This window comes from Sardina pilchardus, chromosome 12 (assembly GCF_963854185.1).
Source record: "Sardina pilchardus chromosome 12, fSarPil1.1, whole genome shotgun sequence".
NCBI lineage: Eukaryota > Metazoa > Chordata > Actinopteri > Clupeiformes > Clupeidae > Sardina > Sardina pilchardus.
This window is the reverse complement of record NC_085005.1, coordinates 30684755-30704754: the sequence shown is the minus strand read 5'-3', so window position 1 is coordinate 30704754 and position 20000 is coordinate 30684755. Positions and strand designations below refer to the sequence as shown.

Below are 20000 nucleotides of genomic sequence, written 5' to 3'. Positions count from 1 at the left end.
ACTATAGGTGTGTAATGCAGTCTTTTAAAGTTATGCATGGCAAATACGTTATACTATAGGTGTGTAATGCAGTATTTTAAAGTTATGCATGGCATATACCTTATACTATAGGTGTGTAATGCAGTATTTTAAAGTTATGCATGGAAAATACGTTATACTATAGGTGTGTAATGCAGTCTTTTAAAGTTATGCATGGAAAATACCTTATACTATAGGTGTGTAATGCAGTATTTTAAAGTTATGCATGGAAAATACGTTATACTATAGGTGTGTAATGCAGTCTTTTAAAGTTATGCATGGAAAATACGTTATACTATAGGTGTGTAATGCAGTATTTTAAAGTTATGCATGGCAAATACGTTATACTATAGGTGTGTAATGCAGTCTTTTAAAGTTGAATAAGGACACATTGCTGCATGAGTCAATATGAGCCTCCAGGATAGGGAGTATTTCTTTATTTCATGATCAATTAGGAATTATGGATGCAGTGTTACAGCTCAAACATAAAATAATAATTCTTGAATGTAAAATGCAATATTAACACAGACACAGATAGACGGCGAAAGCTGAATAACATTGCATCTGCCGGCTAAAGCAGAATATTGTACGTTGAATGTAAAGGGAGGCCTGTCAAGATGAGAGTAGACCCCCGTAGACAACTGCGGTTCTCAACTTCGCTGACAAGACGAGAGTAGAACCTTGTACAGTAGCTCAATGGTTCCCAATCTGGGGTCCGGGGACCCCATTAGAGGTAGCCAAAGATTGCAGGGGATCCGCACAATGTTGCCTGGGCTGAGGTTGTGAGGTTACCAAAATCATATTTGTGCACATTAAATGTACAAAATCCAAATAACACACCCAATTGCATAATCAAAACTCTGTATAATCCAAAGTAGGCTAAAACATATTTTTGCTCCAAATTGAAATTCATGTAGCTATTCATTACCCCTGACCCTCAGGGCTGGCTAGGCTAGGCTAGGTATTGCTAATTCATCCCCGGACACCGATTGCTGAATAAAACAATGTCTTGTGTGTGTATGCAGGTAGGAGTTCGGTTAGGGGGCCCTGGCTTGTCTTAGACACAGGCAAGGGGGCCTTCAAGGAAAAAAGATTGGGTAACACTGTTGTAGATGACTGTAGTTCTCAACCTGGAACCTGTTCTCCATCAAGATGGGAGTAGAACCTCATTGACGACTGTAGTGCTGGACCTGGAACCTGTTCTCTGACAAGATGAGAGTAGAACCTTATAAACGTCTGTAGTGCTCGACCTGGAACCTGTTCTGCATCAAGATGGGAGTAGAACCTCATAGACGACTGTAGTGCTGGACCTGGCCTTGAGTACTTGCGTAGGTGTGTATGAAAAGAGAGCGTGACAAATGGACATTGGTCTTGGCTCGGAGGTGAAAACGTCTCAACCTGCATCTGTCTAGCCTATTCAGCCCTGCCTCTCTATACAGCCTATCCAACCCTGCATACAGCCTGGGCTTTGGATCTTTTATCAAACATATGCAGTCACTGGGAGGAATTGCAAGGGCGGTATGTGAGCAAGGCTAAGGATTTGTGCATACTGTGTGCACAGATACTCTTTGTGCTATACATCAAATTAAGAATGTACAGTGATGTCACAGCAGCCTTACATTTACAGTCATTTCTTGTGCATTAGCCACAGGACAGTGTTTTGTTGAAAGAAAGTTGAAAGAAACAACCATAATAATACCAATTACTGTGTATTAACGTAATAGCTGAAGAAATGTTGGCAAAGTCAGTGTATACACCATGGCTAATAGTTGGGAAATTACCTGTGCCTTTAGCCAGTGAAATTGTCTATATTGTCTATATGTCTATTATTGACATTTGTGGATGCAGTAATGTGACCTCCATGCGATGAACCAACATTATGTGGTAGAAAAGGGGGAAAAGAGGCATGATATGGGTATTTGTAATTCCTCTGTTTACCCCTCTCTCTCACTCAGCCATTAGCTTCTGTTGTAGTTGCTGTGTTTAGCGTGTATAGAGTGCATTTAGCAGGTGGGATTATGGGAGTGTGCGATATGTGACCTCATTGCATCTCATGGCGTTCCTCTTCATGCCCATCTTGATCTGAAACCCTAACTAGAGGCTCAGCAGTCTGCAGCCAGGACCTTTCAGTGACATCTGTAACATCCTTGTTTAAAACGATCAAAATGCAGTCAGTGCTGCACTGCACAAGACGAGGACGTGTTTATGTAGCACATGAGGCTGTTAGAGCCGCAGGTGAAATCAGCATCTCGGAGTCCTCAGCTCAGGTCTGGCGTCGTGAGGCCCATCCACCACATCCTTCCTCCCTTCCAAGCAGCACTCACAACCTCTTGTGTGAAGAAAAGTATTTGGGTCGAGTGTTACTTCACACTATGAGCGACTTGAGTGACAACATGCCACGTGCAGAAGCTGTTCGACTGAAACTGAGGACCAGGTCAACATTTAAAAACTCTTGTAATTAATGGTAGTCGGGCTTGTGCTAAGAATGAAGTATTTGGGTTGTGTGTTGACTTGCACACACTGTGAGTGTCAGATGAGTTGAGTTACGCGATGAGAGGGGAAAGAGATGTGAGCCAAGTGGAAAATGTAGCGCGCCGTCGTGTCTTTGAACTGAGATAAAGCCGCCATAGCCAGCGCTGGGGAGAGGAAGTGATGGCATGACGCTGAGGAAGAGGGAGATGAAGAGGAGGAGGAGGAGGAAGAGTGTCTGGGCTGGGCAGCAGCTGCAGGTTTGAGAGGGTCCTGAGTGGTAGGGGTAGGTCTGCTCTTTCATCTCCCATCATACCCTCATCTGGGGTAGCTCGTTTGAGGTGTGCCAACGCATTAAAGGTCACATATTTGACCTCTTTCTGTAATAGTTTCTTGAGATCCTGATAAAAGATCTGTGCCATACTGTGTTTCAAAATATCAAAAGAAAGAAGCACAACTCCAAAGTTCAACTCTGTGTGAAGTGCCTTGTTCAAAGCACCCAGTTTGTCTGCATGGTTCTTCAGGTACACAGGTATATTACACAATATTACGCAGATCCCTAGCTTGCAGGATGAACGTTTTGTTCTGCAGTTATTAGTGGTGACTTCACCCAGATAGACACAACTGAGGTGACTTTAATTCAAGTTTCCCTACATGACGTAATGTAGAGAGCAGTGCTGGATGTGCATCATGTTCTGTGGTGGTATTGGTGGTGGTGGTGGCATTGTGTGTAAGTTTCCCTGTATGACGTAATGAGGTTTATTTGATTTGATTTGATTTTATTTGGATCCCCATTAGCTGATGCAAAAGCACCAGCTACTCTTCCTGGGGTCCACACACAACATATAATAGACAAGAAAATCAACATACAAATAAGAAATCAACATACAACACAACAGACATAAAAACAGGAAAAGAAAATACTTTTCCTGGGGTCCACACACTATAACAAACAAGAAATCAACAAGACAACATATATAAAAAAAAAAAAAAAAAAGAAAAAAAAAAAAGAAAAGAAAAACAGAAAAATAGTGACTAACTAAGCCACCAACACACAACACAGACAAACAGGTGAGAAGTTCTGAGTGGCTCATCCTCATGTCATCTTACTGAATCACGTTTCCAGACGTCCGCAGCTCACAAACAAACATCTCATCAGTCTTGCATGGTCGACGGCCATCCCAGATACTTGCTGTATGTAATTTCCCCAACTATTAGCCGCAGCTTATATATTGATTTTGCTAAACTTCTTCAGCTATGAGGTTAATACACAAGGGCAGTTAATATGGTATTAATATGGTTTTGTTGCTTTTAACTGGCATGAAACACTGTCCTGCGGTTTATACACAATGCGGCCACAGGAAATTACTGTATACACGCGTAAAAGCAACGAAGAAGTGAAACTTCCATAATATATGAGTGTGACCTTGAATGGCTCACAATTTGTGTAAAAGATGATCTAGAGTCAGGCACGTCGATAGAGTTCAGCGGTTTGGACTCATATCAGCTGTTCCCAGGTCAGAAAACCTCCATTCACTATTATGCAAATCATCCGACATCACTGCTGCATTGCTCACCAGTGCCACCTAGTGTTCAGTCACTCTGCTGGTCATAACACTGCAATCTTTTTCCGATGTTTGGAGAAGAGCCTGAGTTTGGTGTCCTTGTAGTACAGATGTGTGAGAGTGTGTGTTTGTGTGTTAGTGTGTGTTGAGAGTGTGTGTTTGTGTGTTTGTGTGTGTTGAGAGAGCGTGTGTTTGTGTGTTAGTGTGTGTTGATGTCCCGGTGTCCTTGGTTCCCATCCTGAACCAAGAGGAATGTTTTGGGATCTGAGAGGATTTGTATCCACACAATCTCCCTCAAAATATTCCAAGCATTTACAGTCTCTCAGGTGTGTGTGTGTGTGCGTGCGTGCGTGCGTGCGTGCGTGCGTACGCGAATCATCATTTGATGCCTGCGTGTATGTAATGTCATGTGATCTTTGTGCCTGCTGTTAGCTTGTAGCTATTGCATGTAGCACTGAGAAGCTAATGTTGCTGTGAAGGGGACGTTCACTCCAATTTAAATCTACAATGTTACAATGTTGCACACACACACACACACACACACACACACACACACACACACACACACACACACACACACACACACACGTGTCAGGAGAAACGAGACCCTCTATATTTAGGAACAACCTAATGTCATCCCACCAGTCTGTTGCTTCCAGGCCCACAGGTCACCATGGCAACGGCCGGCTCCTTGGTTACCCACAAGGTCTCTGCATAAGCCTGGCGCAAAGCTAATTAATGAAATGAAGATATTGTCACCAGACGGCTGTTGACAGCTTGAAAGCTTCTTACATGATTGAGGGAACATTTCAGTCCGGTAGCAGGACTAATGGGTCCTATAAGGGACCGTGACACCCATTTCCCTCTCCAGATATCTGCACTGTAGTATTCTGCTACAAGAGGCCTCTGGCATCGGGAAATACCATTGCCATATCATTTGATGTCCGTTGCTGTTTTTTTGTTGTTATGATTGTTCTATTCTAAAAGAAACGTGTAAATGTCATGCCAACTTCCAAGTTGAATGAAAATGTTTCCCAATAAACGTATTTGAAACATAAGAAATACCATTGCCATGAAGGAACATGGTCAAAGTAATGTCCACATGATTGCCAAAATCCAAGGCTGCCTAATAGGACATTACCTGGAGCATTTGAACTATCGTAATACTCTGCAAGTATTTGGACTAAACTTGAATACAGTGACTAGCAGCTATAGTCATTAGGGATGAAACAATACTTCAACTCACGATTTGGTACAATTCACAGCTTCAAGTTCATGATACGATTTTCTCATGATTTTGTTAATCAGATTAGCCTGCAGACAAATTATGACTGAAAAAATTTCCTTCATTTTATATAAACTGAGAGGAACTGAGAAACTGAGTATGAAGACATTGAGAGCTAAGAGTTCCATGTGTTTAACCAGCGACCTGATGAGGTTCTTCTAAATTAGAACAAGTCTTCACTACGAACAACCAATCAAAGACTGAAAATGACTGGCATCTGACGTCCAACAAGTGAAATCAAAAGCAGATTATGCAGATTATTCTGTTTAAAAATTGCACTATGCCTTTTGTCTCAACTGATTGAATCTGCACAAATTTGAACGAATAGTATGCAATTCACGGTGCATCGTTACATCGTTTATAACCATAGCATCCCACCTACATCCACTAGCAGGTCTTTTTCCCACAATGCACCCTGCTGCCGTGTCACTCCCAGAGCAGAGCCATAGATAGAGAGAGTTGCGACACTCTTTGATGTTGCCGCCACGATCAACAGTTCCAAAAAAAACTGTGCTGAATGGCTGAATCGCAGGAGGGTGGGATGTACTTCTGATGCTGGAAGGTGTAATCAATTAACTCATTGACTACTGACCAAGAGATTGGCTGTAAACAGTTCCAAAAGCCCCATAACGAGGAAATAGCCTGGAAAAAGCGCTGCCATTTTTTCCTATGGAGGTCTATGGGAGTGTCGCCACTCTGTTTTACCTACCGCTCTGTCCCAGAGCAATGGTGCAGTTGGCCAACCACATGGTGTGCACGTTGTCCTCCATCAGACCAGGGCCACCCTCTTCAAATGCTCCTTCACCCGGTTTTGACACTTCCATTGCGTTGCGTGGTATTGTTGTTGGTGGTGTTGTTGATGTTGTAGACGTTGTATGGTGTTGGTGTTAGTGACACACTGTGTGGTGTTGGTGGTGGTGGTGGTGGTGGTGGTGGTGGTTGGGATGGTGTTCTATGGCATCACTATTTTTTAATTAAACATGTGGGAGCTACACGGTATGTGGACATTCTCACCGGTTTTACCTCCATATACGCTGTCCTGGGGCAGCCATGGCCTACTGGTTAGGGCTTCAAGCTTGTAACTGGAGGGTTGCCGGTTCAATCCCCGACCAGTCCACGGCTGAAGTGCCCTCGATCAAAGCACCTAACCCTTCTCTGCTCCCAAGCGTCACTGGTTGGGCAGGCAGCTCACTGCTCTGGGTTAGTGTGTGATTCACCTCACTGTGTGCTGTGTGTGTTCACTAATTCGGTTAAATGCAGAGACTGAATTTCCCTCACAGGATCAAAAAAGTATACTTATACTTATATATACCTGGCCTAAAGATGGGTGGGGTGTGCACCCACTCTGCACAACTCTGTGATCCGTGTACTGTACACCAGCTGACATGGCCTTTGTGACCAGCTGACATGGCCTTTGTGATCAGTGCACGAGAAATGAGAAATGAGAAATGTAACGTGGAACCAAAATACAAAACCCCAAACTTTAACATTTCCATTTCCCCCGGTTGATCAAGGGGCAGGTGGGGCTCAAAAGTGGGGAATGACAGAAAAAGTTTGAGATCCACTGCTGTAGAGCTCATCTCGCCCTCTTCTTCTTGTGTCCATCATCAGTCTCTAGCTTCAGCTCCTGGTGTCTACTTATGTTGCACTGCCACCTAGTGGATTAGAATGGAAGAAATACATTTAAATTAAAAAGACAAAATAAAAGACTCAAGGTAGGATGATTTTTAATGCAGATTGAAAAAACGTAAATGTAGTCGGTTGGTTATTTTGGTTTGGTTGGTTCCAGAGCTGAGACGCATAGCAGCTAAAAGCTGCTTCACTATGTTTAGTTTAACAGCAGGTTTCACTAACAGGTTTTTCTCCTGGATGTGATATACTTAGCAAGTCAAATGATGCATGTGAATTTAACTAATTAAGAAATAAATAAATAAATTAATTAATTAATGACTATACGTGAACATGTCGTTCCTGCAGATGTTACAACTGTGGAGGTCTTGACCACCACGCCAAGGAGTGCGGCCTGCCCCCCCAGCCAAAGAAGTGCCACTACTGCCAGAGCGTCACCCACATGGTGGCGCAGTGCCCCCACAAGGCCTCGTCCAGCTCGCAGGACCCGCAGACCTCGCCCGAGTCCCAGGGGGGGTCCCAGGGGGGGTCCCAGGGGGGGTCCCACGAGGAGGGGGGGCGCAGCAGCTCCTCTCCCCAGGAAGGGAGCTCCTCGGCCGGGGACGAGCCGCCGCACCGTGGCCAGTCCTCCTCCTCCTCTCAGCGCCGCCGCAGGAAGCCCTGAGGTGCCGCGGGGAGGGTCCCGACCTTTGACCCGCCGCAGCACACACACAAAGGGTTAAACCTCAACCCCCCCCCCCCCACACACACACACACACACCTTCATCACCCTCTCCTCTTCCTCTGTCCTCTTTTACCCCCCCCCCCACCCCACATCCTGAAGTCTGGACCAGCAGAATCTACCTCACAGTCTCATTCAGGGAGGGGGGATGCTCCTTGACAGCCAGTGCAGCTATTGGCTCCCCCCACTTTTTTGGGGGAGACTCCTCCCCCTTTCCCTCATATGGTTCCATTGTTTTCACTTGGCATCGTCATGGTAACTTGTTGTCAGGGTAACCGGCTGTCTGTCCAAGGTGTCGTGTGTCACCTAAGGCGCAGTGCAGCTCTCATAGACTCCAGTGCTGCAATAGAAGTGTGCGGTTTGAGTGCGCAAAAAGGAAATAGGCCTTTCAAATGTGCGCGGTGGGCTGACTTGAATCAAAACCAAACTGCTCATCTTTAAAGTGTGCCTCACCCCGCATGCTCTTTCAGGAAAAATCACCTCAGCCGCTGCTCTGTGTCAGAGGAATACTCTTATGTCCTCAGTCTAGCAGTCAACCGCAAAATTATGGCCATCTCATGTCATACTGACTCCTTCCAAAAATGCCCCCCCTTCATCTACAAATAGACAATGTGGACACCTCTACACTAAGTGTTAGCCTCGCTGTTTTAATATAGTCCTAGAAAGACCTGAAACCAAGATGTATATTATCCAGTTAGAGCTGAAAAAAATTAACCACATACACAGTTACTGCTTTACTATTATTATTATTATTATCTTTCTAAAGAAGTGATTGCATCTTTATATAGGTTTGGGTTTGTTGGCTTTTTTTGTTGGCAACAACCAAAACCCCCGTCATCAATAACGTGCCATTACAGCACGCGCTTCATTACAACATGCTGTACAGTATGTCTGCATTCTGTCACCATGCATTCATGCCTGTGGCACACACCTCAACCGTTGCTCTCCTCTGAATTCTGTTGTCTGTGTGTGTCAGACGTGAGTTCAGAAACAATGTCTTGAGTGACACATCCTTTGGCTGTAGGAAGTAGGCCATGGTTACTGATGAGTACGTGGGAATCTGCAAAGGTCCCAAGTCCTTACAACCCCAAGTAGGAAATAGGGATGACCGTAGATGCCACTGAATGCGTCATAAATCCAAAATGTATCCATTCATTATGATCTAGTGTTAGCGGATTTTGTTGCATATTATCCTGATGATATATGAATCTGGGATTACGACTGGGACTACAGGATACAGTATATCTGATTACACCAGCCAAAGAAGGAACACATGTATTGCTGTTAGTAGATCAGTTATGGTATCAAAATCATAGCTCATAGTGATGGCCTCAGTGATAGCGTTGGTGTACCAGTGTATGTGTTTATCCAGGGTGCCAGTACTTTTGCGTATGACTGCAGCTTCTGTGATTATTCCGTTTGTGTGGGCCACTTTGTGCCTCTATCTTAGCTTGTTCTTATCAGCCTCTTGGGAAAACAAAAAATAAGCGTGAGATCCAATCAACAACCCCAAAGCAGTTTTTGCTGCAACTTGACGATTTTTATCTTTGTAAGCCTGGTGCCAAGGTTTCCTGCGGCACACCAGGGCCCGTGAAGCTGAGGCAAAACTGTCCCTGGATCAGTTTACGAACACCGTACGAACAGGGCTGGACCTCAGATGCTTATGTGTTTATGTGCTCGACATGACTTGACACCAAGAATGTTTTTCACAAGTGCGGTTGTGTGCATGTGTATGGGGGGGTGGTACAAATACATGCCCCCCCCCTACTTCCATTTCCAGAAGCAGCCCTAATCTGTGAATACCTGACAGCGTAACCACTTCTAAGTGTTAGCCTCACTGTTTTAATATAGTCCTAGAAAGACCTGATACGAAGATGTATATTATCCAGTTAGAGCTGAAAAAATTAACCACAGACACAGTTACTGTTTTATTATGATTATTATTATTATATTTCTGAAGAAGTGATTGCATCTTTATGTAGGTTTGGGTTTGTTGGCTTTTTTATGTAGTCGCAGGCAGTGCCACAGTTGAAAGTTATAATATAAGTCTTTAATATATGTGTATGAAAATAGCATATTATGAAAAAAAAATGTTATCAAGTATAAGAAAAAAGAGATGTTTTTCTTGGTAGGCAGTTAGATAAATGCACTAACTGGTGCAGACTGTAGGATTCTTTATTGTCGAGCTGACACAGCATCAAATCCTCTATCTTTTTCCTCTGCAGTAATCTACTCAGTCCTTTTATTGACCAAAATCATCATTGCTGCTCTCGCTCTTTTCTGTCTCTCTATCTTTATCTATCTATCTATCTATCTATCTATCTATCTATCTATCTATCCATCTACCTGTGTCTTTATGTATCTCATTGAGTGTTTAACGCTGTAGTTTTCTCAAGACAGTGACTTTCTTTGCCCTGCAGACCCATGGTGTCCACCTCCTCTACATGTCGGACTTGCGACTTCCAATGTGTTATATCTACCCATCCTGCTTTGCTCCTCTACATCTTCTCTGTCACGGTCAGGTTCTTTTCAAATTCGTCTCGTAGAAAGGCGTGGTGGCTGACAATCAGTCGACCAGGTTTCCATTCCGGCCGTCAGTCGACCAGGGTTCGATTCCGGCCGTCAGTCGACCAGGGTTCGATTCCTGACGTCAGTCGATCAGGTTTCGATTCCAGCCGTCAGTCGACCAGGGTTCGATTCCTGACATTAAGTCGACCAGGGTTCGATTCCGGCCATCAGTTGACCAGGGTTCGATTCCTGACGTAAGTCGACCAGGGTTCGATTCCAGCCGTTGCGAGTCCATGTTGCTTTGGACAAAAGCACCTGCTAAATATCTTTTACTCTAACTTTAACTTCAGAAATTACAATAAAAATCAGCCTCTCCCCATGGGTCTTTAGTCAGCGTTGAGTAAGGACCTACAGTCCAACGACTTCTATTCACCACCTCTAGTATCCAGCTATTGGCTACTGTTATATATTCAGTGTCCTCACTATTATAATCCCATGTTTTACTTTTAGTGTTTCAGAGAAGTTAGTTTGATTTTCTTTTCTTTGAAAAGAGAGGGTGAATCAAGGAGACCAAGCTGCTTTGCGTTAAGACTTGAATCTGCGTGAGACTTCCTCAAGAGGTTACTATTGATGTGACAACTCTTCTCTGACGATATTGAATGTGAAAACGACGTAAAAAAACCCCCCCAAAGTTAAACGAAATGAGAGAGAGAGAGCTTATCTAAAGGCTGAAACACACATGATGTAGCGATCGCTCATCTCCGTGGGGTCCGACAGTGTGTTGACAAATCAGAAGAAAAATGCCTTGTAACGATTTCACACCTGCCCGGTTGTCGGAGAGCGAGTTTTGGAGTAGTTTCATTGATTTGGTATACATTTCACACACCAAAGATGATGGTTGTGTCAAAGGCTTTGGCATGGAGATTAGTTTGTCAACCCCTCCCCTGCGTTTCTTACCCAGCTGCAGGGGGAATCATTGCTAAAAGTGAAACACTGAGTTGAGAAGATGTATATTTTATAAAGTGTTGTTCTCTAAATGCACATGCCTGTGTGTGTGTGTGTGTATGTGTGTGCAGGGCCTTTTCTTTTGATCTGACCAAGTGCACAAAGAAAAAAAAAAAGACACCCAAATGGGAGAGCAGTACATTTTTGAAAGACCAAACTGTAAAGAGCACAAATTAATCTATCTGTCAGTTGATTCAGCTGTGCATCAATCAATTAATCAATCAAACAATCAGTAACCAGTCTTATCATGTACCTCATCCAGGGCCAGTTTTTTATGAAGCATTTTTTAAAGGACACAAATGATCATTTCTACTCACAGTTCTCTCAGGATGAAGTTCTCTCAGGGAATGAACCAAAACAGAGTGTAGTCTCGTCTGGGAGGGATCCGACAACCTCCTGTGAAATTGAAGCTTCTCTCTTGAAACATACTCATGTACTGATGTTAGGAACTACCTCCTGAGTTATACATAGTTGTGCAGTTTCTTTTGTTGTTGTTACTTTTTGAAAAAATATTATAACAATTATTTTTGTATTTTGAGTTTTCTTTTAAAAGATTGACCATATCTAGACCATGCATTTGCTGTTCCTGATAGATATCAGCTTTCCTCAGACTCTCCTCATACTCACTTTACACACTTTTTACACACTTTTTATTGGCTGTTTTGTTTACAGCAAACACCTACCTCATTTCCCGCTCAATTGTCAGTTATCAGTCTTCTCCTTGTGTTTTGTCATAGTACAGTGCAGTGTGGTATTGACTTCTAAACACACACACACACACACACTTCCACCTTGTCAAGTGCTGTGACAGGGATATCTATTAAGGATGGAGATATAGGGGAACTCACCGCACCCATATCACAATGAGGATCTGTGTGAAAGTGTGCACTGTGTTCGTATATGTGTTCATGTATACATCTGATCAAAACAAAGTTGCTGATATACAGCTGCAAGCATGGTTGAACACTCGCTGATGTGTTTACGAATATGCATTGCCTTTTCATAGTCTTGTTCCAGATCACCATAGCTGTTTTACTTTTCCACATTTAATTCTTTTGTTATAGTTTGTATTCTATTTTTGTTTAATGTTTGACAGTAAATCTTTTTTTTTTTTTTCAAATCTTAGGACAAAGATCTAGGCCTTGACTGCTCTTCACCCAGTTTGCCATTGTAATGTCAGATGATCAGGAGTTTATCTGACTGGCAGTCATTTTGAAACATTTTAAATCAGGATTAGCACCATATTTCATTACACACTTTATTGTTGTAATCGTATATTTGTATGTGTAGGTATGAGTAGTCTAATATGAGCTGGCAGCCCAATGTTTGTTGAAGATTCATTTCAAATCTTTGAAGAAAAATGTATTTTAATTTGTATTGAGCCAATATAAACAAAATAGACCATAATACTTGGTGGAAATTCTATATAGCCTGTATTGCAGTACTACCAGTATTTTGATACCACCAGGAGAATTAAATATTATGGGTCTTATCCCCAAATTCCCAGCAGTGGAAAATAGTAATTTGGTTCCCCAGTAATACATCCCAGCACTGGCATTCAATAGCTGTACCCAATGAAAGCACTGATTCTTCACAGCAGTGACCAATCAAAGCACTGATTCTTCACAACAGTGACCAATCAAAGCACTGATTCTGTTCATGGCAGTAACCAATCAAAGCACTGATTCCTCATGTAATGTAATGTAATGTAATGAAAGAAAGCACTGACTCTCCAGTGGGGAACAATTCACACTAAACAAGACAACACATGCCTCTGCCGAGATTAACACATGTCTATTACACTATGTCTCTTTTCAAACAGAGAAAAAAACGACTGTTTACTCCCTTAATAATGTGGCCTTGATTTGAATGATGTTATTGTTGCTGTCTCTGAAGGCATCTCTAGGGCTTAGGGATGTGGTCCTCACTAGCCCAAGTAGATGGTTGGAAAAGCCGATGTCAGAAGTTGTGTTGCAAAGTCCTTCATGCTGTTAATGGCTCTCAACGCCGTCTGCACAATTAACCAATCAAACTTGACATTCACGATAACTAGTCTCGACATACCTCAGTATCTGCTGGTTGTTGTTAACTGTGTTGTATGGCAAACATCTGCTCAACAGGTAGCTTACAATGATCATGTCTTACATTGTGTGTATCTGACTAACGAAAGTGAGGTCAGTTTGGTTGGGAAAGGAGCAGGGTTCAACTTTTAATTTTGTTATTTTCTTTCAATCCTCATTATTAATATCATGTTCGTATAAACCCTACCTCCCACAAAACTGTTCAAAAACAATTTTGTTCAAAAGTTGTTTGTACCTCTGCCTCCAGTCGATGATTGTTTTCAGACGAAGCACTGATCGCTTTGTATGTTTTTTGCTCTGTTTTGTTTTGTTTTTTTAAACCCTAATACTCACTGTCAGTCTGTATAAATGTTCTGCCTTTCGATGGGATCAGCAGAGTTTTTACATTTTAAATACCTCTTACATGTTTAAAATTGATGGACATTAAACATATTGTATCAACATTTGACATGTCTGTATCCTGTCTTCCATGGTTGAGAAGTCTGCAAAAGGCATAAGTGCATAAGTGGCTTGACCAAAGCAAAGGCCACAGTGATGACGAGAAAGCCTGCACACCCGTAACAAATATTTAATTATTTACTTCATTGTTATTGTTATTGCCGTCTTCCATTGTTAGAGGTATGGCCAGTTCCCCATACATGGATTAAGCCTAGGGCAAGATTTCAGTTATTTATTTATTTATTTATTTATTTTCCAATGGAGATTTTCATTGAAGCTCTCTTTTGGTGCAGGATTAGACCTCCTCCATGCAGTAGTACTGTATATTATGGACAAGTCTACTGGTTTATGTAGCTCAAAAAGGTTCGTAACATAACCCTAATAATAGATTGAAATCTATGTTTTTATTCTTTAATAGGATCCCTGTTAGCTTCCCCAAAAAGGGTCGCCAGTCTCCCTGGGGTCCTGTAGTGAAAACCATTTCAACATTACAAGTGTTAAAATATTATATTGAATTTACATTCCATTTATGTAAAAAAAAAAACACAATAATAACAAAAGAACAAAACCAAGCTTTAACATGGTAGCTTATATGCCTGACTCTAACTTGAATAAGAAAAAATGAGAAAATGGTGCTTAAGTGACTTCTTATATTTGACACAGTTCTCCATGTTTTTAATATCTAAAGAGAGCCTATTCCACATAACAGAGTCCTTGTAGAGTACAGTTCTTATCATACAGTTTGTGCATGGTGCTGGGACACCCAAAAGCCCATTGGTCACATGTTACATGAGCTGAGCCTGATATCATAGAAAATATTCTTTCATAATGTGCTATTGGGATGCCATTCATCCATCCATCTGTCGAGTTAATTCTGCCATTCAGGCGGTAATTAAATCTGTAGGGTCAGTGGGCCACCTCACAGCAGGGCTCCTGACGACTCAACGATTTAAAAAGAATGGTTATATAAGTGACCATTAAAGACAGAAACAAAGCCTTGTGTGAAGAACTGAATGTACAGTACAGTGTACTAATGAAATGCTTATCCACATCAACATTATTCTCATTTTGTAGTCCCTATAATAGCCAATTGCCTGCTTGTATATTTTGACAGAAGAGTTTACAATAGAGTAAGAAATTGTGTGTCAGTGTATGTGTTTACAATAGTTAGGTTGTAAAAATGTGTGTGACAATGTAGGCTACTTTTGTGTTAAGTATTTTATACTTGTGTTCAGCATTTTATACTTGAATTGAATTGAATTGAATTGAATTGAATTGAATTGAATTGAATTGAATTGATTAGTTAATCATTTTACTTATAATCAAATGAAACGTCCTTTCAAGGAGTTGAAAGATCCCGTATCAATCCCATACAAATGCACCCCGAAATTCCTTGTCACTTGTCTGAAGTCTCAGTCAAACTGGATGAGGAATTTTACTTTCAGGAATCGGGATGTCCGCTTCTGGCAAAAACACACCTAAATGTAAAATAAAAATAAAATACCAAACACCCAGAATTTCTTTAGAAAAAATAAACTACAAAATATAGTAGCCACACCATGTATCAAAAATAAATTTGATTTTGAAGTATTCTAAATAGTGTCTTTCAAGGACGCATGAAATCACTGTGTAAATCTCAAACACTTATTAACACACCTATTAAATCTCCAGTGAGGTTAGGTAAAGTGCACAACATATCTGAAATTCTAAATTCAACCAAGTCATACCAAAAACGCAGTCACTTTTTTATTGGCCTCAACTGGCTGAACATCCCCACAGGCCCCCCACCTTGCCTACTGTAAATACATGGCAGTGGCATTGTCATGGCACTCTGCAAGGTTGATGGTGAGGTGTGCTCCAGAGAGACACCTGAAAAGTCGATACCTGATACAAGTGTGGCCTGACATTGTCAAACTAAGGATCTCAAGAGGCCATACTGACACACAGTTGCCCCCCCCCCCCCCCCTCTTGAAAAGTAGCTGGGGCATAACACCAAATGGCATAACCCAGTAGTGCAGGAAAGCATCAAAAAGGTAACACAGGGAGATAATTGATAATTCTCTGGGAAGATAAATCTGTTTGACAGTCCAAATTTACTCACAATTTTACATCCAAATGTACCTGCAACTTCCCCATGTTAGTAAGAGCCTGAGAGTTTATAAAACGGCCGTTCAGTAATGCTTGCTCTGGCATATTTAACTCATCTTCCTGCTCTACCATGGCCTAATGCGTGGCGATCATGTAAGTTTGCTCTGAACCTCCTTCACTATTGTATAAGAACCCACAAACCTTACCTGAAACGATGACTGAGCGGGCCAGGTGACTACCATACCAGGACCAAAGACTGTCAAAACCAATTAAAGGGGACATATCATGCAAAACTCACTTTTTGCGGGCCTTTGTGTTCATATTTAGGCCTCTACTGTTCTTCTAAACACTCCAAGCGCGAAAAAGACCCATCCATCCGTTTTCTGTAGATCAGTAGAAAGTCAAGAAAGTATGCTGCTGTGAGCCATTTGGATGGCTCCCTTATTCTGATGTCATACTAAGGGAATTTGCATAGACCAACCCTAGCACCAGGGTCTAACATATGTGACCCTGTAAAGCGGAACCAGTCGTTTCGGTAAAACTTTGTAAATTAAGTTATTGTGCTCACGTGAACGGCCATAAACTAAGCTTTCCAACGATATGTATATCGAGGGTATTACACAAACTATCGCTAAGATAACCGCATCCAAAGTTGACATGGTTCTCCTGTCACGATATGCCAGAAGAGGAGAAATCACCTGTTTAAGCGGCGCATGCACAACGGGAATGACAGCAAATGTGTTTAATCTTCGCTGGGTTTAACAGCCAAAACGTAGGTTTTTCAGTGAAATGCGTTCACGATATGAAACTGTAGACTGTATACCGCCGAATTATGCGAAAACGTGAAATTCAACATTTTAACCCGGAAGTTTGTTATTGCTGATTTTCTCAAAATAACGATGTGCGCAAAACGACTGATTTCGCTGTGAATGGTCACATATATGGTTGGATGCCGGCTCTGTTTTAGTCATTTTCACCTGTGAAACGAGCAGCGTAATCAATACATGCAGCTGGAGGCGTGGCCAGCCCAGAAACGGCTCAATTTGGGAGAGACCAATTCTAACCTCGTTTAAAAAGAGGTATGATATGTCCCCTTTAACAAAGTGTATTACCTTTTGCTGCATACTGTGTGGCCAAACACAAGGTCATTAGGGCTAATAGGGGGGATCCAGATGCCTGCTGGATCCATAGGTTTTGTTTTTACGTTTTTGACTAGTGAGTGTTAGCCTGGTTAGCCACCTGTTGTTGATGAGCTATGATTTAGCCTATGAGCTATCCTTAGCCAGCCGCATGTCATGTTTAAGGAGTGAAGAAATACCTTAGCAGTAACTTAAGTCACCCATTATCCATTACAACCTGTTAGCATCACTTCTAGTTAAAAGTTACAGCAAACGCATGTATTTTGAGGTGGCTAAATTGTTAGTTAGCTCACTACCACCTATCTGCCTATCATGTGTGGACATTTTGGACAAGGTCAAGGTCATAGGTCTACTTACAGACAGTTTGTGAAATGATCTACAGTAATTATCTGTCTACCTCGTCCATCTATCTACATGCTCATTTATGTAGCTGATACTTTTGACTTTTGTCCTAAGTGATATACAAACTTATGAACTCTATTTGATGCCTGGAACTGAACTGAACTGGAAATTACATTGAAGTATTGGCATAACGTGCAGACATTTGAGAGAGCAGGACGCATAGGCTGTGTCTCAAACCACATACTTCAGTCAGTACACTGCTAGTGTGCACTGAGCGCTTACTAGCATTATGCCCACATTTCGAAGGTTTAGTATTGTCCCAATATCTGCACTATATGCTTCAACTAAGTATTTGAAGTGCGCAAGTAGACGGTTTGGGACACAGCCATATATTCAGATTTTTAGTACAGATCTTGCCATTTTGAATCTGAACCAGACGGATCATATAGATAGACACGATTTCCTACGCAATCCCTGATTGCAACATTAAGAGCCAAACCTTTAGCACCCTGCAAGAGAAATGAATCCTCCCAGCTGTATGGTAAGTGCAGAGAAGTCCCTTTATGTTACTCACGCTCAAGGGGGAAAGAGAGTGCTTCTGCAGGTTGTTTGACAACCTCTAGAGGGAGACACATTCCAGGAAATGTCTAGCAAGTGCAGCCAACACTTGATGTACCGTCAACATGTGCTGAATCTAACCTCTGTGGTGTTCTGGAAGTGTAGTTTTCACCACATCACAGTGTCTGATGAGCAAGTGTTTGGGAAATGCCATAGACATTTTAAAGTGCAGACAATGGCAGATGCAATCTGGATGTCAGGGCAAGTGGATGTGCAACAACAAGTTCCATAGTATTGTTGTAGTGCTTTGAGACCAGTCATGGAGGTGTGTTCTGAGTGTGAGCACATTGTCTACTTTTTTTTTACTGTCCCACCACCACTCCACCTCAGACATCACACATGCCTGCCCATAGGAATATAGAAATATTGCTGCAAAATTCAGTTAAGAAGCGGTTATATTTCATCAAAAATAAAATAAAATAATAAATATGATCTGTGATCTGATTATGTACATGATATGCTATTTGTTTGTTGTGTGCAATTTTCAGGCACCTTGAATAACAGCCAACACTTGTACAGTGAAGAACAGTAACTTTCAGCCGTATTTATCAGCCAACAAATGTCACTATTAAAAAAACTGCCTAGATTTTTTAAAGACTGGTTTTCTTATTCAAAATGGACCTCAACTGGAAATCTGTTGAACATTTTAGCATTTTTTTTTAATCTAGAAGGTATTTAACTGTTCACGTACTGTATGTGGACACCATGCAACAAATGGTTAAATTAGGATGAAAAGGGTAACCACTGACATTTAACTATTTTATAGTATTGTTATGTTATTGTATGCTGTACATATGCTCAATTAGATAAAAACAGCAAGTCATAATTTAAAATAAAGAGTGGGAAAACAATGACATTTGTATATACAGTAACTCGATCTGGTTACAGTGTAGCATCTGTGAGAAAACATTCACTACTGATAAAGACACAACTCATTTAGGCCATATATTCATATATTCTAGTTAATTCGTACTTGATTTATGCAGTCCTTGTGTATAAGGCAAAATGCAATTAGCCTCTGAATGTATGTGTAAAGTTGTCATTCAATGGCGTAAAGGGTCATTTTATTAGCTAATTTATGGTGATTTAGAGTGTGGTTTTAATAATATTTTCTCATTCAAATAATATGTAACAAATAGAACAGATAAATTGCAGGTTACATAAACCAGACTTGTATGTATATTGCATGATGTCCACATATGGAGCCGGTTGTTTTTGTTGAAAAATGACATCTTACTCTAGATTTGAATAAAAAAAAAAAAACAGCAGATAGATCTGCTAGTTTCCAGCCTGAGCTTCCGGGCAAAATTCAAATTCCCCGGAAGTCCAGGCAGGCTTCACCCAGCGTAACTGCACACATGAAGTTTGGAGAAAATAACCATGATTACAGTAATCTTGTGATCCCGTTGTCCATCAAACTTGTTTTACCAGTAGTTGTCCGAAAACCCGAAAGCTACACCAATAGACACACCTATTTCAAGTTGTCTGACGGGACGCGATCTCGTACGAGCCAGAGGACCCTCATGTTCGGCAGAGAGTTCTTACAACTTGAAAACAAGATGGCTGCACTCAGTGTTTGTGTTGAGTAGGTGTGTTATTTTACTCTTCTTTTTACTGCTCAGCAACTGTGAATGTCCATTTCAGTCACTCATCCAGGGCCTCAGGGGGATGTGTTGTGTTGTCTTGTTGTTCGCGGAATATCATGGAATGTGCTGTGTGCTGTGGCCGTTTATGATCCAATCAGCAAGATATCAGAAATGCAGAAGAGAGCATGTAACACAATAACAGCACTGGCGAACTCTGTAACTACACTCTAAGAAGAGATGTGTCATTTTGACACATTATGTGTGAGCTCAAGGACGACACGGTTTTGTGTTAATTTATTGTTGCAACAAAAACAATATAAACAAAAAGGTACATCTTTTTGTAGATACACATTTTGTTTGTTGTTTTGAGATAGCTGAACTCTGTTTTTCACCAAGCCAGCCACACAATTGCTGTGTTGAAATTGACACAAAATGTGTCATCCCTGAGCACACACAGAAAATGTGTCAAAATGACACATCTCTTCTTAGAGTGTAGAAGAACTGGATG

The 20000-nt window shown here is 41.5% G+C and overlaps 1 protein-coding gene across 1 annotated transcript in view; it reads left to right on the top strand.

Annotated features, from left to right (window-relative positions):
• Positions 1-7630, top strand: part of lin28b (lin-28 homolog B (C. elegans)) — a 27477-nt gene extending 19847 nt beyond the window's left edge. The window contains exon 4 of the mRNA XM_062550318.1: positions 7315-7630. Coding sequence (XP_062406302.1) covers positions 7315-7630 — 316 coding nt within the window. The remainder of the gene's footprint in view (positions 1-7314) is intronic.
• Positions 7631-20000: the final 12370 nt, after the last annotated feature.